Here is a 23,592-nt window from a genome sequence, read left to right as displayed (position 1 = left end):
TGGGATAAATAAATTTTGAACATAAAATATTTGAGTAAAATCTTGATTTTTAAAATTGCGAAGAGAAAAAAATGACGAGGAAAAAGGTGAGCACAAACTTTTTTTTCAATCAAATTATCGGTGACATTCAGTATTTTAACTTGATTAAGTGAATCATCTTGACCTTTTCTTTTCATTTTTAAATTCGAAACTCTAATAACTAAATTTTTTTGACCCAACCCTATATGAAGAAACTAATATTTATATTAGTAATTTTATTCAAAACTATGATTATTAAATGCTCATTCTAATAAAGAATATAACATCAAAGAATATAATATTATATCTTAATTGAAGATTTTAATTTCAATTAACCAGACTTCAATGCACTGAATAAAAAAAATAGAAAAAGAGAGTAAAGAATATATAGAGAATACAGTAATTAGTACTACATATATATACGGTATAAATAAACCAAACAAAAAAAGAGAAAAGAAGGCAGCGTATAGATGTGGATATACAAAATTTAATACTCCTAAAATGCATATATATAATTATAATAATAATAAAAAAAATAAATGGTAATTGACGCCGACCGCCAACCAAAACAAATTCATTGTTGGAGACTTTTCTTCTCTGCAGGCCACCAAAAAAGACTCCCCACACCCTCTGAGTCCATACCCTTCTAGCCCTTTTTGCCTTTCTCCTCAAATTTCTCTCTGAAATTCTTCAGCTTCACTTGAGTTTCAACTTTTAAAACCTGTTGTTTTGATTCTTTTTTGTTCATAGGAAGATACCCTTTTGGCTTTCTTGGTTGTGGGATTGTTGGTTGAGCTGAACATTTGAGGTATGAATGTGTAAAGATTGAATTTTGGGTTTCTTGGATCTTTGATTATGAAGTTGTGTTTCAGACTAGTCTTTTGATTGTCATTTGTTTGTAAGAAGATACCTTTTTGGTTGAGTTGAACATTTGAGGTATTAATGTGTAAAGGTTGAATTTTTAGTGTGTTGGATCTTTGATTACGAAGTTGTGTTTCAGACTAGCCTTTTGAATTTTATTTGTTTGTATGATGATACCCTTTTGGCCTTTCTGGTTGAGCTGAGCATTTGAAGTATCAATGTGTAAAGATTGAATTTTTAGTGTGTTGGATCTTTGATTATGAAGTTGTGTTTCAGACTAGCCTTTTGAATTTTATTTGTTTGTATGAATATACCCTTTTGGCCTTTCTGGTTGTGGTTTTTTTTTTGGTTGAGTTGAACATTTGAGGTATGAATGTGTAAAGATTGAATTTTGGGTTTCTTGGATCTTTAATTATGAAGTGTTACAGACTAGCCTTCTTATTTTTATTTGTTTGTAAGAAGATACCCTTTTGGCCTTTTTTTTGGTAGTGGGATTTTTGGTTGAGCTGAACATTAGAGGTATAAATTTGTAAAGATTGAATTTTGGGTTTGTTGGATCTTTGATTATGAAGTGTTTGAGTCAATGTGCAGCCTGATTCTTTGTGGGTTCTTGGAATAAATTCTTTTGTTGGTTCTAAATTTTGATGGTGGTGACTAAAATGTTTTTGTTGTTTCCGATGTTCTGTTCTTCTTGAGCTTATTAGATGATCCCTAGGTGCATAACTTTGCGTTTGTTTCTTGGGATAGAATTTCACCTACAGAAAGTTTTAGAGATCAATTCAAGTGACTTTGTGACTTCACTAGGTCTCTTATGTTTTAGATATGATGAGCAAAATTTTCTTTCAATTCTTGGATTTTTAATTTAGATTCACCAAAATTAGACTGACTTGGATATATGGTGTTTGAATCTTCTGGTGAAAGGAATACCATGTAGATGATTTGACTTGGATATAGCGTGTTGGATTCAAATTGGTTCTTATCTGATACGTTAGAGGATAGCATGCTGTCACTTCTTGTGGAGTTATATCATACTCCGTCTCAATTTGATTGTCTGGTTTTGATTTGACATAGAGTTTAAAGAAAGAAAAGGAAGACTTTTGAATTATGTGTTCTTAAATTAAAGATATGTTGAATGTACCAAAATGTCTTTTAATCTTGTTGTTTTGAACATGCCATGTGGAAAGATGGAAATAAAGAGTTGCCAAAAAGGATAAGTGGCATTCTTTTTGAAACAGATTAAAAAAGACAAACAATTTGAAACAGAGGGAGTAGATGATTGGAGAAATGTTTCATTATGGTACATTTGAGTTCATTGATGTAGGCTGATTATTATAGCCACCACTGCCTGCAGGAAGCTGTGAAGAGAGAAATGTCGGGAGGAGGTACGCAGAACAGCTTAAGAAAAACCCTTGGATCACTCAAGGATACTACCACTGTCAGTTTAGCTAAAATTAATAGTAGCTATAAGGTAATGATATTCAGTTTTGTTACATGTTCTCATTCTACGTCCATTTTGAGTTCTCTCCTGATACCTGTTTTCTTAACGTTCTTCAGGAATTGGATATTGCTATAGTTAAGGCAACAAATCATGTTGAACATCCAGCAAAGGAGAAGTACATAAGAGGTAAGCATCAGACCGTTGTGTTACAGAGATGTAACTTGCCGTATTATAGCAATAAATTGCATTCAGAATGGGACTTGATAGAATTGTTCGATTCTCAATTTCAGCCATTTTTTCTGCCATCTCGGCTACCAGACCTCGAGCTGATGTTGCATACTGCATTCATGCTCTTGCGAGAAGGTTGTCAAAGACACATAATTGGGCGGTATGAACAATAAATTCAATTCTGTAGCATCTTTGTCATGAAAGATAAATTTAAGAGAAGCATTTTCTTTACCAATCAATCCTAGTAGTTCTCGAAACACTGATTTGGGAAAGTCCTATTAGTTTTATTGTTGTTTCTTATTTACAATCAAAGAAAATTTACCATAAAGATTCTAAAGGTCGACGTAGAAACAAGGGGGCCCTGTGAACTACTATTCACCCCACAAGTCCTGAAAATTAAATATAATTAGGTTTTTTAGGGAAAACAAGTTTAATCTCTCAAACAATTCCTCCATTAAGGGAAGAGAGAGTATTCATTTTGTTAACTTTACCTAGCTGATATATTGCCTCATACTGCTTATAGTTTCTATACCTGAGAAGCGTAATGAATTCGATTCAGTAGCACCTTTTCATGAAAGGTAAATTCTTGAGAAGTTTGTCCCATACCTATCAAACAATATTAGTTCTCGAAATGCTGATTTGGCAAAGATCTCTTAGTTTAGCGTTTCTTCTTTTCCACAAGCACACATTACCATTAAGATTCTAACGGTGAACATGAAAAATTAGGGGGTGCTATGGAACTCTCATCCCAGTGTCACGAAAAAATAACTCTTCTTTTTTGGTTTTGGAAAAACCAAACTCACTATGTTCTTCCTGGAAAGTTAATTGAATCCCTCGAGCAATCCTTCCGTTAATGTAAAAGAATATTAAATCCCTCGTTTTATCCTTCTTTAATGACAAGAGGGCATTGCTCAGCTGGTAAGCACCCTCCACCTCCAACCTTAAGGTTATATGTTCGAGTCAAGAGCAAGAAAGTGGAGTTCCTAGGGAGGGGTAAAAAAAATAAAATCCTTCCTTTGGGTAAGAGTTTCGATTTTGTTTATTTTTCACTACTCATCTATTGCCTTTTGCTCTTTATAATTTTAACTAGCTTTGCATTATTTTTAATAAAGACCAACTACGTTCACATTCTTCACGGATAGGATGGTTTCTCTAATTTCTGAGTTAACATTCTCAGACGGCTTTATTTGTGAACACTTCAAGATAGCTATTCAATTGATGTTTCTTCTCTGTCTTATTTTGTGAGGGGTCATAAAATGGGAGGTAATTTTTGTGTAGTTGCCAAGCCTGTAAGCTTGCTATTTTGGCTAACTGAGTTACGGTCCCAGAAATGCCATGTTATTACATTAATTGTGCCAAATTATGCAAGCCAAAAATTGAATACATTGAATGGGGTATCAGTCCCCAGTTTCATTAGCTTTCAGGTTTCCATTGTTGGACTGAAGTGAAAAAGATCCACATAAGTACCACGTTCAGAGCAACAACTTCCCTTTAAGAATAATTGCTTTCTATTTTAATGGTTGGGTGAGCTAGGATTAGTACGCACTATCCCATTGGGCTAGACCACAAAGCTAAAGGTATACTTCATCTATGGTTGGGCTGTCAGTCCATTGTTCTTAAGGAAAACGTAAAAATTTTCTCTCCTTTGTTCAGAAGGGACCCAAAGGGGTCTATCAGTCTAAGATCCTAGCATTGATCTTGCAGCATTACTGTATCCATGTCACAATCGAGCAACGCCAGCAGTAATGCAACTTTGTGGATCATGAGATGGTTCTCACCTATGTTGCTCGGACTCGGGTGCCGGTAGATATGGGTGCGAATCTAGAGGTTGGAATCTTCATCACTTAACTTTTGCGGTGGTATAGATCCGAGTGGATACTGGTACTGATACAATCAATAAATGTATATTGTGACATATAAAGTATTTATTTTGATTAATTAAAGGTGGTATTGAACTAAAGCTAATAATTTTCTTTTTTTTATCAATACCTGATATTTTATTCATAGGATACCTTGTGAAATAGCATAGCAGTCTCATACTTCGTTTAACCATATGTGTAAACCTAGGCCTACAAAATCAAATCAAATACCCAATCAATCTATACTTCCGGTCATAGATGTAGTCAAAGCACCCAAGACAAATTGACCAAATCCGGTGGATCCCACACACACCCATTTCGTGTCGACATGGGTGTGGCAAGGATTTTGAAGATTCTGTGCAACATAGGTTCTCACTTTTTGATTTAGTACTTTTTTCTTGTATGTCATTTGATTACCAGAACTTCAGCTGGTAACTGGCTTTTATAGAAGTTGATCACGTTTTAACTGCCATATAGCTGAGAGCTATTATTGTAGAATCTTGGTTGGTCTAAGGCACCATCATGGTAGACTGTTGGTCTAAGTTTCAAATGAACTCAAATTGGTGTAACCCAAGTTGGGGCATCAAGGTGGTATAAATTAAAAAAAGAAAAGGAAGAGAAACTCAAGTTGGTGAACTTTAGCCCTTTAGAGTTGTTTTACATCTGAAGGAGCTACTTTGAGAGACATTGACATGACTAAGGTCCAGGGTGAAGTTTCTAAAGTATACGACGACTTACAATTACAGCACAGCATCACTATTCAAAGAACATTGATGTGACTAAGGTCCTATGGAGACCCCATGAAGATCTCTATTGTCTCCCTCTTGTTCATGTTGAGATCCAATATATTAGGAGCTTATGTTGAGCATAATATGAGACAAATAGACAACAGTTTTTGTGCTGTGTACTTAGCTATTTTGGTCTACTGACACATCATAGCCACTGACCTTAATTTCATTGGTGAAAACTGTTAAAGAATGACAAATGTCCCACATTGGTGGTTAATGAGATGGGTAGACTCCTTATAAGGCTTGGGCAATCCTCCTCCCTTTGAGCTCGCTTTTGAGGTGTGAGTTAGGCCTAAGACCTAATGTTGATAATCAAGTGTTAGTTTGAATGTTTTAAGACTCATTTTGCTTTGTTTTCATTATCTTGGTTTCACATTAACGCGTCAAACATAGAAACTGATTGCGCTTCAAGTAACCTTGATTTCCTGATAATCATCACTTATATCCTCTCCACAGGTGACGCATAAAGCACCTTTACTGGCCGAGGCAAATCTAGGATTTCTAGAACATGGTGTACTTTTAAAGAAAGGAGGAAAAAATGCTTAAAGTGGGAATTAATCCTTAGTCCTTTAGGTGAATAACTTAGCTTCCAACTAAGTGCACCATTAAGCCTTTTTGTAGCATAGGTGCCAACAGATAATATTAGATCAATTTTAGAAAATATATACATAAAGTACCTAGTTTTGTGGAAAGACTATAGGTTCACGTGCACCATAAAATTACATTCCAAATTCGCCCCCGTTAACTGATTCATTTTTCACTGTCGTCGGTTCACAGGTTGCTCTAAAAACATTGATTGTCATTCACCGTGCTTTAAGAGAGGTGGACCCCACATTCCATGAGGAACTTATTAACTATGGCCGCAGCAGAAATCGCATGCTTAACATGGCTCATTTCAAAGATGACTCTAGTCCAAATGGTATGCATATTATCAACCTTTTTTCTTGCTTACAGGAAGTTGACCATAGTGATCTCCTTCAATATTGATAATTGCTCTGATGAACTCTGCAGCATGGGATTACTCTGCTTGGGTGCGTTCATATGCCTTGTTCCTTGAGGAGAGGCTGGAATGTTTTCGAGTTCTGAATTATGATGTGGAGACGGATCGGCCGGTGAGAGAAACACTCTTTTTAATCTCTTCCAATAGTTAGTTTAAAGGAGTTCTGTTGCATATATGTGTGTGTGTTTGTGCATGTGTAATATATCGGTTGTTCAGGCCAACTTATGTGCCCCTCTACGAATCGACCGGATACCCTTGTCTAGCCCACAAGTCAGGTTGCTAAGGTTATTCTCCTTCCAAGGTTGGAACAGCCGCACCAAGTGTTTCAGTAGGGATTCAAACTTGGGATCTTCAGTTTGTTACTCCCATACTAGGCCATCCTCTTGGCGACACCTTTGTGTGTGGATATTATTTTGTTTTTGTGCAACAATTGTTATTATATTGCAAGGACCCGCTTACTTTCCTTATCAATCTTCTTATCTTTAGGTGTAACATTAAATGTTGGAATTCCCTTGTGTTTTTTAATGCAGAGAACTAAAGATTTGGACACGCCGGAATTGCTTGAACAGTTACCAGCCTTACAACAACTTCTGTATCGTATTAATGGCTGTCAGGTACGTTTATCTTCATAATCAGTTCAATATAGTTGCTACATTGACAATATGTCCTTTATTCAGATGGCATATGCTTTTGTGCTCAAATTTATGATCATGAAACTTTCATGCAGCCACAAGGGGCATCTGCTCACAATTTTGTGATTCAGTTAGCACTTTCAATGGTAAGTAATCTGTTCTTCAAAGATTTATTAGAAACGATTTGCGTGTTTTATTTTCTCACTGTCTGATAGCTTATTATTATTTTGATAGGTCGCTACAGAAAGCATTAAAATCTACAATGCTATCAGTGATGGTACAGTTAATTTAGTTGACAAGGTTAGGCTTTTCTTTTGGCTATATTATAGATAGTCTTATTTCTCCTCAGTAATAATTAATTAAGGTTAACTGAGTTATTTTCTCAACAGTTCTTTGAGATGCAACGGAATGATGCTCTTAGGTCTCTGGACATATACCGCAGGGCTGGTCAGCAGGTATCATCCTGACACATTATTTGCAACGCCAGTTAATACATCATAACAGTCGAGAGACTGTTGCTTTAGGAATTTAGATACATTCCCTGATGCATCTCCATTTATTTTTAGGCTGAAGCACTTTCAGAGTTTTACGAAATATGTAAAAATATTGACGCGGGACGTGGCCAGAAATTTATTAAAATTGAGCAGGTATGAGATAACTTTTCTGGGAAATATATGCAATCTTTTCTAATCGCCATTGTAAATGTCTCTCTAATCCTTTTTATGTTCTATTTATAATCAAGCCCCCTGCATCATTTTTACAAGCTATGGAGGAGTATGTGAGAGATGCACCACGAGCTTCTACAGTGCGGAAAGATTCGGTAAGAAATCTCCTCACACCTTGATAAAACGTCAATTATCTCTGGATGGAGCTATTAAATGAATAGATGACATACTTTTATTTATTTAATAATATTTAACAAGCCCCTTCATATGAGAAGCTCTCCAAGCATGCAAAAATACTTTTTTGATAATGGTAGCCATTAGATTTGAATTTGATATGAACAAGTGTGTTTTACTCCAATTAGATTTGAAATTTTAATGCAACTTGTTTCGACATCCAGGAACCCAAAGTTATTTTAGCTATTGAGTACAAAAAGGACCCAGAGGTCAAAGATGCTGGCTCTCGTTCTCCCCCTCCACCTGAACCTGAAAAGGAACCTGAACCAAAGCCGGAACCTGTTAAAACGGAAGCTCCTCCAGCAGAACCTGCTGATCTTTTGGTAATAGTTTCAAGACACATCTCATCTGTAGCCTTATTGTATTTAACTCTATGATTGGATATTTGAAGCCTTATATTTGTTGTCTGTAGTCTATGGACGATCCTTCTCCGGCTGCTGCAGAACTAGATGAGAAGAATTCCTTGGCTTTAGCTATCATACCAGTTGGTAAGTGTTTCAAACTCAATAGCACCAGATACCTAGAAATGTTCGCAACTCACCCAAGCCCTCGTCCCCAAGATGGATATTCTGACTCTTGGTGCTATCACAGGCTCTACCTACCCACCAACTTCAACTGGTTCAAATCTTACTAATGGAACTTCAGGCTGGGAACTGGCTCTTGTGGAAGCTCCCAGCTCGAATGAGAGTGCCACTACTGCTAGTAAACTGGTAAATTACACATCTTTCTCGTTTTGCTGCTTTTAATCGGTGCCCATTGATTAGAAAATTGAATGAATCGTGTTGTAAGAGACAAGATTATAATCTCACCATCTCTAATTTGGGGGCTAATGTAATGCCTGCAAGTAGAGGTGGATGCAACCTTCGTACAATAGGTTCAACTGAACCCAGAGACTCTTCAGTTTTGGTGCCGCACCCATGTCAAGACGACGTGGGTGTGGGATCCGTACCGGATTTGATCAATTGACTTTGGGTACTTTGACCAAAATCGATGGAGAAATCCGGGACAAATACTTATGATTTCTATAATCAAAACAAAGCTAAGGTGAAATTTAAGAAAGTGGAATAACTTGTATGTAGCAATTTCAATGTCATTTCTTTTTCTTTTTTCTCCTTGGGATTTCCTCTTGATCTCGGAATACCTTGTGAGTTTTACCTATGCCTCATAATTTAGACGCATAACTCTATTTTTAGATATTTGGATTTTTTAAAGCTGAATTTCCCGCACCGTATCCGTGCTTGGATCCGTCCCCTCGAATCTTAAAATTTAGATCACGAAGGATCCGATCTCTAGATCCACACCCGTATCAGACACCCGCACCTGTCTGAACAACTTAGTTTTGACAAGAAATATACTTGAAAACGAGAAGAACGAAGAATAGGATCCCAGACTTGGTGAAAGGCTGATGTTGCACAGCCATAGCGCCACAAAACTGTGAATTCCAGATATACATGTAACAATTTGATAAATATCAAGTCTCAACACGATATTTCATAAGTACAATGCTAAGAATTTACAGGTTGAACCTTTCAAGTTTATATCTTGGATCTACATGCAGAAGAGTTAGATGCACCGGTGCACATTCTTCTTCACATGTATAAAGAGCCATACTTATACTGACGCTTCCTACTTTTGTAAAAATCTAGGGTGGAGGACTCGACAAACTTACGCTAGATAGTTTGTATGATGATGCAATGAGACAAACCAACCAAAATGTGAGCTATAATCCATGGGAACCTGCACCAGCGGTGGCTCCCATGATGCAGAATGTAGGATATGACCCGTTCTATCGCTCCAACATGGTGGCTGCCCCAACAAATGTGCAGATGGCAGCCATGGCCAACCAGCAACAGGCTTTCATGTTACAACAACAGCAGCAGCAACAACAACAACACCACATGATGATGACGACTCCCCAACAACAACAGACTGCAAATCCCTTTGCCAACCCTTATGGAGCAGCTGCCAATCCATACGGCCCCGGTATGCATGTACAAACCGCTTATAATCCTTATACTGGCCTCATTTGAACAAAAATCCAGAGAGAACATGTTGCTATATTCAGCTATTGATTTTGATACTCGGAAGATTAGATATGTATCGATTCACGGGGTAGGAAAAGAATTATTTTGTTAAATATCTAGGTAGCTTTTCTTGGTTCATTCATTATTTGCAAACATCGTGGGGGCGCTCAATAATTCTCGACTCAAATTCTATCAATTTTCTTTTTTGTAAGATTTGTGATTGTTGGAACACCAGATGTATTGTGAAACAAATTTGTTTAATGATTTGTACATCGTTTGGATATGAAATCTGGTCTTTTTGTATACTCTCCATTTTTATTAGGATTTTTTTAGTAATCTTCCTATTGTTATTATGCATTTTGCAAGGCAATGCAGTTGTAACATTTGTACTTAACCAATATTAGAATGTGAAGCATTTTGAGTTGATCCTTTGATATAGTTACGGAATCTTCATGAATTGGATCATTACCTTATTTCGTGGTATTTACGCGAGGTTCCTCTTTAAGGAAATCCTCGAAAAGCTTTCTCACACCCCGTCTCCTTATTTTTCTTGTTGGAAGCTCTATAAACGAGAATTCAAAGCCAAAAGGGTCATTTTTTCAAACAAAAATGCGCAAAGCGCCACTTCTTTTGAGATGACCTTTTGATATAGTTAGGGACTCTTCATGAATTGGATCATTACCTTATTTCGTTGTATTTACACGAGGTTCCTCTTTAAGGAAATCCTCGAAAAAAATTCTCACACCCTGTCTCCTTATTTTCCTTGTTGAAGGCCTATAAACGAGAATTCGAAGCCAAAAGGGTCATTTTTTCAAACAAAAATGTACAAAGTGCCACTTCTTTTGAGATGACCAAAATGGACAAATGTGGGACACACTACTTACAACAAAAAGTTAAAATAATAATAAATTATATGGCCAAACGACAGTTTGACCTACCTGTTATCTTTTGGGTAAGTCGTTGATGAGTCAATGATTTTTATGTTTTGGTCATATCTCCAAAATAGAGTACTCCTTTGTGCATTTTTGTTGGTAAAAATGACCCTTCTGACTTCGGATTCCTATAAATGATACTCTTTCACGTATCGAAAGGGAATGATCAACCCCTTTTAATTCAAAATTTGAGTAATAATTGTTACCAAATAATAACTAAAAGTCAAAATTATCTTCTTCTTTTTTTGTAGGGAATATTTTAGCTATTTATCGTATTAATAAAATTAGTAAATATCGATAAAGTAGTTGAGGAATGGAGATATACTCAATCAAGTTGTTTTAAACACCGTTGTTTATCTATATTAGTAAAAAATACTATTGATAAATATCAATAAATTAGTCGAAAAATGGAGATATACTCAATCAAGCTATTCCAAACACTACTGTCATTAGAGTGACATGTTTGGGTGATTGAGAGAGACAAGCTCAACAAGAGGAAAAAGATAAAACAATACCCTTTTAAAGCAAACAAATAAATAAAAACTTTATTACACACTTCTCCCCACAAAAAAAAAAGAAATAAAAAGAGAAAAAAATAAAAAAGAAAGACAACAAAAAGAGTCAATTCAAAGAGACTAAATTGGAATAGGTCCTACTCACCTTCCTTTGATAATAACCTTCTCAAATAAGGCGGTGCAAAATCGAATCAAAATCGATAAATTAAATTGAAAAAAAATTATTAATTTATTGGTAATGGGTTATTAATTCAACGGTTTTAATAATAATTTTGATTTTTAAAATTAATTGATTATTAGTTCTTAACGGTTTGAGGAGTTTTTAACGGGTTAATCAATAATTTGATAGTAAATTAAATAATTATATTTGTACCATTTGGGATGTAAAGTCTTTGAGTTAGAGTTTAGTTTTATAAATACTTTTATTCTGTCTATCTCAAACTTTTTCTGTTATTCTACAAAGTGACCGTGTTTGTTTTTGAGCAAGATGCAATCTATTAACTCATGTGCATGATTCATTTGGTTTTCACCTCATTTTAAGTGATTTTCAATGATTTTTTTTTTATGACAAGGGAAATCGCAGCCGCTACCCTTTGGGTGCGCACATGGTAAAACCCCCGCTCCTATGCAATAGCTCGCAAACCACATAGGAGAGGTAACCTGCACTAGGCAAGCCCGGTGCGACGAGCTCGACCCAGAAGGCAAACCCCTTGCTTTCGCTGGCAAGGGTTTTCGAACTTGAGACCTCCAACATGGAAGTCCCAAGCCCAAACCACTGGGCCACCCCGAAGGGTAATTTTAAAACTAAATGATTTCAATGATTTTTTGTGTCTAATCTTAACGGTTAAATCAATAACCAAACAAATAATGATAAATAATCGATAAGTCAATATTTTAATGGTTCTATAATGATTTAATATGTTCACAAATCGATACTCGATAAGCAATAAGTCAATATCTTAATGGTTCTATAATGATTTTAGTATGTCTACAAAGTACAAACCGATAGGCGATAACCAATAAATCAAACGTATAAACTTTAAAATTGAACTGAACCAATCTATACTCAACCGTATTTCTAATACACTGAAACTTTTCGATGATAATATCATTAGTTGAAATATGTTTTACTGCTATGACAAAATACTACGATAAAAATATATAATAGCAAAAAATCAAACTTTTTGTTTATTATAAAACTTTGACCTTAATTATGGCAATATTGTAATGAAAAATAGTTATTATGAAGAAGTCTGATCATATAATAATAATAAGAATATCTATCAATTTCAATTCTGCATATTTTCATACTCATTTTATTTTTATGGACAAACTAAGTAATTGTATAATCATTGATCAAACACCATGGTGAGCTAGTCGCTTGTTTTTGCTCAAACAATATATTATATTAATAAATTTATTAAACATATATAAATATTAAATTTAAAATCTAATTCTTATCACTTAAAATCATTCATTATAAAATTCAAAATGCATTATATGAAAATCCTAGTTTAGCTAATATAAGATATTATTGTATGATTTATAATAATTATTTTATTTTAAATGAAAAAGAAAATTAAATAGAAATTTAAAAGTTTTAAAGGAGGAAAAATTGCAGATTGAAGAAAGAGAAAATAAAAATGTCATCTTGGTTCTCTCTTCCTATTCCAAATCCTTTCAAATTCGATGACGACGGCGCCGGCGGTGAAAAACCCTCATCACCGGCGGCGAAGGGTTCCGATCCCAATTCATCTGGCATAAAGGAAGATTTCTCAGCCATCTCCCAGACTTTCTCACAGCATCTCCGCGGTGTCGCCGCCTTTCTTGCGCCGACATCGCCAACTCAGTCAGAGCAAGAATCGTCAACTGAAAAATTTAGTGGAATCAAGAGTGATTTAGTGGAGATTGGAGATAGCTTTAAATCGGGTTTATCTTTGTTTTCTTCGAACAAAGCTGTTTCAGAGATTTCCAAGTTGGCTTCCAATTTTTTACAGTTTGGTGATGAGTCAATTGATCGTGAAAATGCTGAAGATGAAGATGGAGATGACGATTATGATGATGATGATGATGATGAAGAGGAAGTTGTGGGTATTACGGATGACGTTGTGGATTTTGTTAGCACAATCTCACAACGGCCTCAGTTGTGGACTGATTTTCCACTCTCTCTACCCAGTGGTAATTCCTAAATATGTTGTTTTAGTTCACCGGCTCTGCTAAATGAGTGCTATTACTTGGTGATTAGTTTCTTTGAGTGGTGATCACTTGGTGAATGTTCTTTTTTTGAAAAAAAATGGAGTCTTGGTTAGCTTGCGTTCACCTCGGCTCTTTAACTAGATATCTACCACCTCCCAGCACAACTCACGGGGTAAATGTAGCTACCAAGGCTTAGGCAGATTGAACATACTTATTGTCTAAGCTGAGATTTGAAACCATAGTCCCCAAGGTTTGCACTCACTTTATTGGCCACTGGGTGACACTCTTGGGTGCTAGTCCACTATAGCCTGTTAAAGGAGCAATTTTTGATGGTAGGGCGAGAGTAGTACTAGGATGGGTGACCCCATGGAATCCTTGTCGCATCCTTCCTTTGGTTATCAAAAAAGAAAGGAGCAATTTTTGACTGTTTTTTTAATGAATTTGGTTGGGTGATAGCTTGCAACGACTAATCCAGCTAGAAGCCTGTTGGGTAAACATCCCCACTATGACTGGAACAAATGAGCTCACAAAGAGTTAGGATTCTAACAATTGTTATTCCTACGCATCAATCAACCACCTATCCATGTCTTTGGGACAATGTTTTGTGTTTGTTTTGCTAGATATTGGCTGACGTCAATTAACATATGCCTCAATCCACAAATCGTTTGGTGTTGGTTACATGATATTCTATATTAGTTTTGCTCTATTCAGGTCCATTTCATTCCAATACTAAATAAGTGTTCTCTTAATCTCATAGAGATTGATAGATGGCTGATAAAAATCTTTGCCTGCAAAGGATGCAAATTGTTTCCTGTTATGTATAATTTGGCCATTTGGTAATTTATTTGGCATATTATAGTGTTTCATTGTCACCAAGAGTTGCAGTATGTGCTATATACTTTATATTGATATGATAATGATGGTGATTTGATCCTTGATAGTTGAATACTGCAATTAGTTGTTATCTTCCAATATTATGTTGTTCATTTACGCTTGGTGTGTGTGTTTCACAGAATGTATTATCAGGGGCGGCTCAACGTAATTGGGGGCCTAAAGAGAAATTTCAATTTGCGGCCTAAAATATAAATACACTTCATATACGTATTTATTCAAAAAAAATAAATTACACTATTAAGATGAAAATTATTAGTACTTAATATTGTTTTTTGAGTTACTAGTTTTAGGTAAGATTTTATCAACTCAACATTGAAAAACATCCTTTAAGTGAGACAATTATTATATGTATTGTTAACATAATGATATAAGTAATAAGTTGATAAATATTAAATAAAGATAAGAGTTAGAAGTTTAGAATCATAGAATTTGACTCAAAAAGTTGATGACTTGGTATACCTCATTTTAATATGCTTAGAGTAATGCTTGAAACTAAAATTTAAAAAGAAATAAAAAAGAATTTGTAATTCACTTTGTTCAACACTTTTCATTGTTAATTCTTATTTTTAATAAAGTACAAAAGATGTTAAAGTGGATAAAATAATTTATTTTTTAAAAAATTATACTTTTTATCATAAATAATTAATTTTTCTATAAAAAATTTAACACATAATTTATTCTTGACAAAGATTTGGGGCCCCGGAATTTGGGGGCCTAAGGCAAAGGCCTTATTTTTGAAAGCATAGAGCCGGCCCTGTGTATTATAGTAACTAGTAAGGTATTCATTTTTTTCAAGCCTATGGTTCTGTTCATGATTTAAGAGGAAAAGTGTGGTATGGTTTTTAGTCACTTCCTAATGTTGCTGTTACCTTATTTTATAGAATGGTTTGTATACAACAACAACTACTACACCTCAGTCCCAAACAAGATGGCATATAGATGATTTGCATATATACTTCAAATAACATGCATGCATGCAACCAAATTTGGCATTACATATACTCACATACAGTTAGTAAGGGAAATTATACATTAACTAAGGCATACAAAAATGATTAAGCTTTCCTGTGGGATTCCAGTCCCATAGTGGGAGTGTGGGACTCCCACCTGCTCACTCCCTCCCCTAGATAAACAAGAAAAGAAAAAATGGAAATTATCATTTAATCTCTCCCGTGGGATTCCAGTCCCATAGTGGCACTGCCATATGCTCGCTCCCTCCCCGAGATAAACAAGAGAAGGAAAAATGGATATTATCATTTTTTTGGGCTAATAACCAAACCCAAATTATTAGATGCTGAACTTTTGATGATAACTCTCTTCCATCCAGACCCCATCAATGGTATATAATTCAAATCATGACAATGAATTTGAGCAAAGGGTGTTTCACAGTAAATTCAGCATATGAAGATCTCAACACAGTTGGCATTGAGGAAGTAGAATGGCCTTGGAAGATGAGATGGAAAACCAAGATACCCTATAAAGTAAACTGTTTTACTTGGTTGTTAGCTAAGGAGGCAGTTTTGACACATGAGAACCTGAACAAAAGAGGTTTTCACCTGTGTTCCAGGTGCTTTTTGTGTGAAGAGCAAGGAGAGACAGTCAACCATCTCTTCTTACACTGCAAGTGGACAACCCAGCTGTGGCAAATGCTCACCAATGTGAGAGAGATTAAATGGGTGAAACCAGGAAGGATCAAAGAGGTTTTGAAGTGTTGGAATAGGGATGGAAATGCAGGAAGAAAGGAGGAGAGATGGAAGATTGTCCCATCATGTATACGGTAGACAGTATGGCTAGAGAGGAACCAGAGATGTCATAAAGGAAAGCAGAGCAACATACAAAGATTTAAGCTTAATTGTTTAGCTCGGTGTTATTTTTGGTGTAAACAAGTAGTCTTAGATAGCTCAGAAGTAATCAGCACAACTATAGACTGGCTGTAACTTGGTAGGTATAGGATCCTATGTAATTACAACACTTTTGGAGGGGAACTACACTTTTGAGGTAGTATACCTGTGGATAAATATAGACTAACTGTTACATTTCTCAAAAATTTTTTTTGATATCTTTGCTTCCTTTTCTTTGTCCAATTTTTTCTTTTAACGAATTTTTGGGGCTGAAGATATTTTGTTCTGATCTAAGAAGTTTATTAGGTAAGTGTTTTGCGTGTCTACCTGACAGAATGTGTTGGCAGATTGTAGCATGCAACAACTTCCTGAGTTGATAATCTTTATGGGTTATTCATCCATAATGTTTCACATGTATCAGCAAACCAAGTGGTTTTTTCATGCGCACTGGACTCTGTTCCTTAGGAATCTCTTCTTTAATCTGTTTTGATAGTGGTTTTGTTAGTGCAGATAACTATAACATGATAATTAAATCTAAAACAGAAACTTAACAGGCTGAAAGGGAAAACAAAAGCTAGACTGTGTTTGATAGTTCTTTATGCCTGCAAGTAGAAGAGTGGAAACCAAAAAGAAAAAAAAATAGAAGGACCATATTTCGTAGTATCATCCCTATATTCATTGCTATAACATCATTTGCTCTGTTATACTCAATGGACGAGGTAGTAGTAGATCCATCCATTACTATAAAAGCTATTGGACATTAATGGTATCCGAGTGCGCCTCTTCTGGTGTCTGGGCCAGTTTGTGCGCCTCAACTATTTCCGCGGTATACTTGCCACCTCCCACAAGCAACAAGTACTGGGTAACTTTGCCCATCAAAGACTAGGACACAGATGGGAAGAAATCACCTAGTGTTTTTGTCTTTGCTTGGATTTGAACCTGAGATCTCATGGTTCACAACTCACTTCGTTGGTCACAAAGCTACACCCTTGTGTGCAGAAGAGGAGATCACCTTGGGTGTGAATGGAGGGGAAGATCTGTGGGGGGTTTGGGGGGGAGGGGGGGGGGGGGGCAGGGGGATTTGTCTAGTTATTTTTTGTTTTATTTATGTTTTTGTATGTTTTAGTTACACTTTAACCTACACGTGTTTGCACAACTTTCTTCATGTTTCTTGTGGTCTCTGCTTGATGGTTATCAATTTTTCTTGCAGATTTTTCCATGTCTGATAGTCAGAAAGAACATGTAGCATCCATTGTGCAGTTTGTGCCTGGGCTTGAGTCCTTGAGGCAGAAGGTTTGCCATGGATTATCTGATCGGCAATTTTGGATGATCTATTTCGTTTTATTGCTTCCAAGGTTGAATGGGAATGACTTGGAGCTGTTGTCAACTCCTGAGGTAAGTTTCTCTCTGATAAGTTAATATATTGAATGATGTTTTGCCTGCAATTCTTTTATAATTGTGAGCAGACAGGTGACTGTTAAATTGAGAATCTGCAATCCTGTAGATTAAAAACTATATGCACTGTGGAGTGTTCTTGACCCGTACTTTATATACTTTGAGGATTACAAATTTGATTGGCTCATCACTCCATTTACATTTTTTAAGGATTACAGTTCGATTGAGTCATCATGCCAGCTGTAGCTCTAAAGTACTGCTACTACATCACATCTCATTTACTGAACTATTAAACTATCCAGTTCATTGATGCAAGTTGAATTAATTGTACTCTTAGTTTCTATGTCTTCTGAACCAGACAGTTTCTGTAACGAGGATCGAAGTTTACATGGCCTCTAGGGAATATTTAATACCATCGATTGACCTAAGGTTGATTAGTATTTTGTTGAGCTGACGTTGCGGAAGTGATGAGTTTTTTAGATTTATTAAACTTTTTTTTTTCTCCTAATTGTTCCTTTTTGTGTGTGTGTGGGGAGGGTGTTTGGTGGTGGTTGAAGTTGGGGAGAGCTTATCTCCTTGTTGTACCATTCTGCTAGAACCTTAGAAATCACCTAATTTCATGGAATTGATTGCACTGAGAAATCTGAGTCTTATATTTGTCATTTCCCTACACAGTCGGCCAATGAATATACTTGTCTTTTTGTGACTGGCTACGAGTTGAATGAAGCTGAAATTTATCTGGGTGCAACTTAGAAAGTTCCAGGTTCAAATTTAGCCCAAAGTTTCAGATTCCGTAGGAACTTTAGTGAAGTGAAAAATATTGAAAGCCACCAAAGAGGTGCTGCCCCTATACAGATGCCGATATAGAATTGAGAAAACATGGACACTATTCTTGATTTATCTGCATACTAGCTTCATTAGTACCCCAAAAACTACTCTTAAGTGCCAGAATAGATTAGAAGCCTTTTGATGAAGTGGTTGTGGAGATTTCCTAAAGAGGAGCAGGCCCTTTGGGTTAGAGTGATTCAGGCCAAGTATGAGAAGATAGATCACTGGAATACTTCCTAAGGAAGTGACTTCTACCTATGGTATTAGCCTGTGGAGATGAATCAGAAATTTGTGGCATTGTTTCTTTCAAAGAACTAGAGTCAATGTAAACAATGGAAGAAAGATTTTGTTTTGGGATGATAATTGGTTAGGAAATGACAGCCTCAAACAGCTCTTTCCAGACATCTATTTGTTGAATCAGCAACATGAGGCCACTGTGCAAGAAGTTTGGTCCATCCATGGATGGAACTTAACATACAGAAGGAGGATACAAGACTGGGAGGTGGATAGACTTGCTGAATTTTATGGCACCCTGGACCATTTTGGAGGATTGAAAGAGGGAGAAGACACTCTTAGGTGGATTCATCACAACAAAGGTATCTTCACAGTTAGCTCTGCCTACAAGAACCTGAATCAAATGGGGACTCAACTCAGATTTTTGCCTTGGAAGCTTATCTGGAAAGTCAAAATTCCATATAAGGTGACAGTCTTTACTTGGTTGGTAGTTAAAGAGGCGGTACCAACATAGGAGAATCTAATGAAGAGGGGAATACATATGTGTCCTAGATGTTTTTTTTGTGAGCAACAGGCAGAGACAATCAACCATCTGTTTCTTCATTGCAAGGTGGTTAGACAACTGTGGCACTTATTTACCAGCTTCAGGGGCACAAACTGGACCATGCCACAAAGGGCAAGTCAGGCTATAGAAAGCTGGAACAATGAAGGCAGTGGCAGTATAGACCAAAGCAGATGGAGGATTGTCCCAGCAGTGATTTGGTGGACCATATGGAAGGAGAGAAATATGAGATGCTTTGAGAGTATTAGTAGTCCTTTACACAGGATTAAAATGAATTGCATAATCACTTTTTGCTATTGGTGCAGTTCGGAGTATGTAGATGATCCTATAGCGGTTAGAGATATCCTAGGTCCTTTGTAAGATGAAGTAGGATCTAGTTTAGTTTTGTTTTAAGTACACGCAACTGTATGTACCTCCATGATGTAAATTTGGGATCCCAGCCTTTAGTGCTAAAGATTACACAAAACTGTTACCTTTGTAAAAAAAAAAATAGATTAGGTTGCTGAAAAGTTAGTTTGGATCTTTCTAGACTCATTCATGATCCTCCCAATCCTTGAAGCCAGAAGCACCAGCCGGGATGATGACTAACTCGAGCTAGTCCAAACCTGAAGTAATCTGAGGGAGTTCATAATCCAGCTCCATGTGAAAGCGCTGCAACTTACTTCACTGTCTGCTATGTCCTTGATTATGTTACTGCAAACTAGTGATTTGATGTTTTATTGCTTTAGTTTTCATATTTACTATTATCCTTATCCTCTGATAAATTGTTCTACACTTGAAGGGATGATTTGTCTCTTTGTTTTCCTTCTACATGAAAGTAGTTATCCCTTACAAGTTTAATATAGTAATTATCTCTTAAAACTTTAAGTGGTTCATTTTAGTTTATCCTAATAGTGACACTAAGTTTTGTGGAGCAGACCAAAAATTTATTAAAGGGAATAAGGGAAAAAAGTTTCCTGTACAGAAACTGCCACAAAGTCCATCACAAATAAAAAAGCAAATACTCTTAATGAGAAAAATTTAAAATCTTCATTGACTCTCCAAATAATTAATATAAGTACGAATGTTAAAGCAAGAAAAAAGGCTGCGAAGCAAAGCGCAAGGAAGCAGCCAGCTGACTGCCCCCTTCCACCCGGCCTTCCTTCGCTGTGTGAATAAGGTCTTAGTCTGTATGGGCATTCTGGGCAGACCGGAATAAGTCGCTAGTCAAAGGTTTAGACCAATTGCAATTCATCACCATCTTGCCCGCCTCCAATTTGATGACTGGCTATTATTTTAAGTGTTGACCTAAGCCCCTGGGCTCGGCTCTTGAACTGTACGTGAGCTGTCTCGTACGGCTCTTCCTAAGAACTTGAAGCCCCCTCTCTCTAAATAGAAAAAAAATGTATTTACAAGAAAAAAAGGCTTCTTTCAAAAAAGCCATAAATACACGTTGATTTCTCTAAAAATAGTCCCAGTCAAATACCAATTATTTGTTTAACTATATGAAGAGAGAGTACCAAAAGGAAAAAATGTTTTGAAGTTAATTAGAAGCAATGTTCAGCAAAAGCGAGAAGTTCCATGGGGCATGAAGCGAAAAGTAAGAAGTGAAGCACATGCGTCTTTCAATTGAATCACACAGTTTAAGTAAATAAAATTAAATCAAATTACAATTAACATTACAAATTCAAGTACCAAATATACCCTATTGCTGATATTAATTCAACTCCTTTATGTTGGGATTTAGTTAATCGTTCCTGTTGTGTGTCATTATTTAAAGTGCTCATTTCTCTAAAGAATGAAAGAAAACAAGAATACTTGGATGGGGATGAGGTGGTTACCAGCGGCAGTGAGGGAGATGAGGGCGGTGGTGGGGAGTCCTGCTGTGGCTGGATGGTGGTGTGTTGACCGTTTAGGGTGTGGGGGGGGAGGAGGGCGATTTTGAGAGGAGAGGAAAAATGGTGGATGGAAAGTTGACCACTAGATCTGGATTTATTTTTAAAAACCGACCAACATGGTCAATATTCTTAGTTGGTTTAGATAATATTTTTATGAATACTGACGGTTGGTTAAACTTAAAAAAAATATTTTGTGGTAAGTTTAACAACCGTTTCGGTCGGTGTTTTGGACTGACTGGGTCAGTTGGTTAGTAGTTTTATCTAACAGTAGTTTGTTGTCGACTATCACTGTTACACCCTGGACAATTTGGAGAAGACCTACATACCGATGCCATCATTCATGGAATTGAAAAGTTACAGCATTTTGCAGAGTATCTGTATAGATCATGCCGAGGAAAATGTACGAAATGTAGGCTACTAAAGAAAAAAGATCCAAGTCTTGACTTGGCATTTGAGATTGAGGGAAGAATGATGTATTGTACCACCTGTGAAAGATTGTTCTGTAAGTTATAGTGTAGGCTTCAACTGGCTTGAGTTCAGTAAATAATAGTGTAGGCTTCAACTTGCTTGCCTCGCGAAGATCCTAAACCTCAAAGTATGGTCTTCCCTGTATGGCTGTATCTATCGACTTTCTTAACCCAATAGCTCTTCCTCCCTGAAATGCCCAAGTTATTGACTTTTCAGGTGGTTACAACGGCTTACATCTGATCCAACATGTTGGGATAAGAGATGATTTAATCACTTATTTTTTCAGGGGGGTTGTTTGGGAGATGTTGGGGGGTGGGGTTGAGGTGTGTTATTCTATGGAGATGTAGAGTTCTCTTGGTCATGTTTGTTTTTCCCTTTTCTCATATTTGCAAGTGGTAATCTTTTGTTGACTGTTTTTGAATGAAAATTTACGATGACATGATCATCGTTTTCAAGAAAACAGCCTCTCTACCTAAGGTTTGCGTACATCCTACCATCCTCGCACCCTACTTGTAGGATTACATATCTTGTTTTTGTTATTGTTGATCATCTTTTTATAGTTAATTTGACTTTTGCTGTAGATTGTTGAAGTACGGGAGACACTTCTGCAGCAGTTACAAAGTAAGAAAGATCCACAGCCAGAAGAATCGAAGGACTCTGAGATTGTTGATGCATCTGAGATGGATGTCAAGGTCAGTGGACAGCAAGGGTCTGATAGTAAATTGGAGGAGAAGAATATTTCAGTAGAGACTGCAAATGCCTCTCAAAATAAAGATAGTTTGCATGACGAGAAACGTCAAGAGCAGTTAGAAGATGAAAAGACCAAGAATACAACCTCATATGCTGACAAGAACGAGGATGACGTTTCTTTCAGTGATCTTGAGGATGATGATACCGATCTATCGGATAGTAGACTACAAGGAAGCAAGCCCACACACAGAAAGAAAGTTTCCTCATCTAGTGAATCTCATGAATGGATTCAACTAAATGAGAACTCTAAAGCTCAAGGTAGTCAGCAGAAGGCTGGCCAATCTATTCACCGGGATAAAGATTCCGAAGGTGAGGACTCCAGTGACTGGCTCACTGTTGATGACGTTGATTCTGACAGTTTGGCCACCAATTGATTCCTCTAAATTCTGTAAATGTTTCTTTTATTACTCTCATAAATTTATCACCTTGTAGATTTATGTTGATGTCTTTGAAAATAAGTCAAAACAACCCCCTCACACCCCCCACCCCCAACCTACCTCAACCCCCAAAGCAAAAAAGGAAGAAAGAAAAAGAAATAGAGAGATCAGTTGACATGAGTTCACATGTCATAGCTGACCTCCTTGGTGCCAGAATTGGTATTACTGCTTGTTGGTTTGATTTTCACTTTCTTCATATTATACATGATTTTCTACTGTTTTTTCAGAATGCTGTTATATTTTTTAGATTAGTGAATTTACCCAATTACTTATGGGGCTTTTTATAAAAAAAATCAAATGTATTAATGTCTTGCAAAAACATAACCAACTGTTTTGGGCATTCTTGCTCTTATCGCCTGGAAGTTGGAACTATACCTTATCCATTGTGTCAACAAGCATATCTGTGCCTTCAGACACCGTAAAAGGATAAGATATGAGGTGCTCAGAAATAGTTGAAGTAGGTGAATAGGAGGATTACTATAACAATTATCCTTCATCCAAAACAAAGGACATCTAGTCTTGGTTCTTTTTTCAACTTTTCATTTGACCCTACTGATCTATTGTTTCATAAATTTCTTCATCAATTTTTTTAAAAAAAGGAGTTAAGAATAACACTGAAATAGTAAAGGGTCATTTACTCCTTATCCCAGTGTTGCTAGTGCATGTACTCTTCTTATTTTTTCACTTACTAAGATATCATAAAAGGCACCAAGAAGGTGCATAGAGATTACAAAATATACAAAACTAAAGAGCTAACAAAGTTTTAGAATGTCCAGCCTTCATGCTGTAGCACATGTTTTCAAATTAAAATATAGTGAAAGAGCCTAAAATTTCAGGCAGAAAAGCGAAAAACTGATAGTTAAGGCTTGCAATAATATTTGGTGATAGTCAGGTAGGAAACTGAAAACCAAACACA

At 36.3% G+C, this 23,592-nt stretch overlaps 2 protein-coding genes across 2 annotated transcripts; both read left to right on the top strand.

Moving 5' to 3' along the window:
- The first annotated feature begins 581 nt into the window (after positions 1-581).
- On the top strand, positions 582-10,052 carry LOC125876022 (putative clathrin assembly protein At5g35200). The gene is made up of 16 exons (XM_049557117.1): positions 582-826; positions 2,231-2,347; positions 2,434-2,503; positions 2,608-2,705; positions 5,970-6,111; positions 6,204-6,304; positions 6,723-6,806; positions 6,920-6,970; positions 7,059-7,124; positions 7,214-7,279; positions 7,391-7,471; positions 7,567-7,644; positions 7,888-8,046; positions 8,136-8,211; positions 8,315-8,433; positions 9,370-10,052. Exons 2-16 carry the CDS (start codon positions 2,249-2,251, stop codon positions 9,751-9,753), a joined length of 1,674 nt encoding a protein of 557 aa, XP_049413074.1. The 5' UTR covers positions 582-826; positions 2,231-2,248; the 3' UTR covers positions 9,754-10,052.
- Positions 10,053-12,804: 2,752 nt separating this feature from the next.
- On the top strand, positions 12,805-22,711 carry LOC125876566 (uncharacterized). Its single transcript, XM_049557775.1, has 3 exons — positions 12,805-13,372; positions 17,336-17,520; positions 22,071-22,711. Exons 1-3 carry the CDS (start codon positions 12,838-12,840, stop codon positions 22,611-22,613), a joined length of 1,263 nt encoding a protein of 420 aa, XP_049413732.1. The 5' UTR covers positions 12,805-12,837; the 3' UTR covers positions 22,614-22,711.
- Positions 22,712-23,592: the final 881 nt, after the last annotated feature.

Source organism: Solanum stenotomum, chromosome 9, assembly GCF_019186545.1.
Source record: "Solanum stenotomum isolate F172 chromosome 9, ASM1918654v1, whole genome shotgun sequence".
Taxonomy (NCBI): domain Eukaryota; kingdom Viridiplantae; phylum Streptophyta; class Magnoliopsida; order Solanales; family Solanaceae; genus Solanum; species Solanum stenotomum.
The sequence above is the reverse complement of the archived record's forward strand: the minus strand, read 5'-3'. Positions and strand labels throughout refer to the sequence as shown.

What these genes read in the sequence shown, in the direction of transcription:
- LOC125876022 (XM_049557117.1), top strand. Translation starts at nt 2,249, where the DNA reads ATGTCGGGAGGAGGTACGCAGAACAGCTTAAGAAAAACCCTTGGATCA. An exon ending in ATCGTATTAATGGCTGTCAG is followed by an intron (nt 6,807 to 6,919) that starts GTACGTTTATCT and finishes ACTTTCATGCAG; the next exon opens with CCACAAGGGGCATCTGCTCA. An exon ending in TTCAGTTAGCACTTTCAATG is followed by an intron (nt 6,971 to 7,058) that starts GTAAGTAATCTG and finishes TTATTTTGATAG; the next exon opens with GTCGCTACAGAAAGCATTAA.
- LOC125876566 (XM_049557775.1), top strand. Translation starts at nt 12,838, where the DNA reads ATGTCATCTTGGTTCTCTCTTCCTATTCCAAATCCTTTCAAATTCGAT. An exon ending in TCCACTCTCTCTACCCAGTG is followed by an intron (nt 13,373 to 17,335) that starts GTAATTCCTAAA and finishes TTTTTCTTGCAG; the next exon opens with ATTTTTCCATGTCTGATAGT. An exon ending in AGCTGTTGTCAACTCCTGAG is followed by an intron (nt 17,521 to 22,070) that starts GTAAGTTTCTCT and finishes CTTTTGCTGTAG; the next exon opens with ATTGTTGAAGTACGGGAGAC.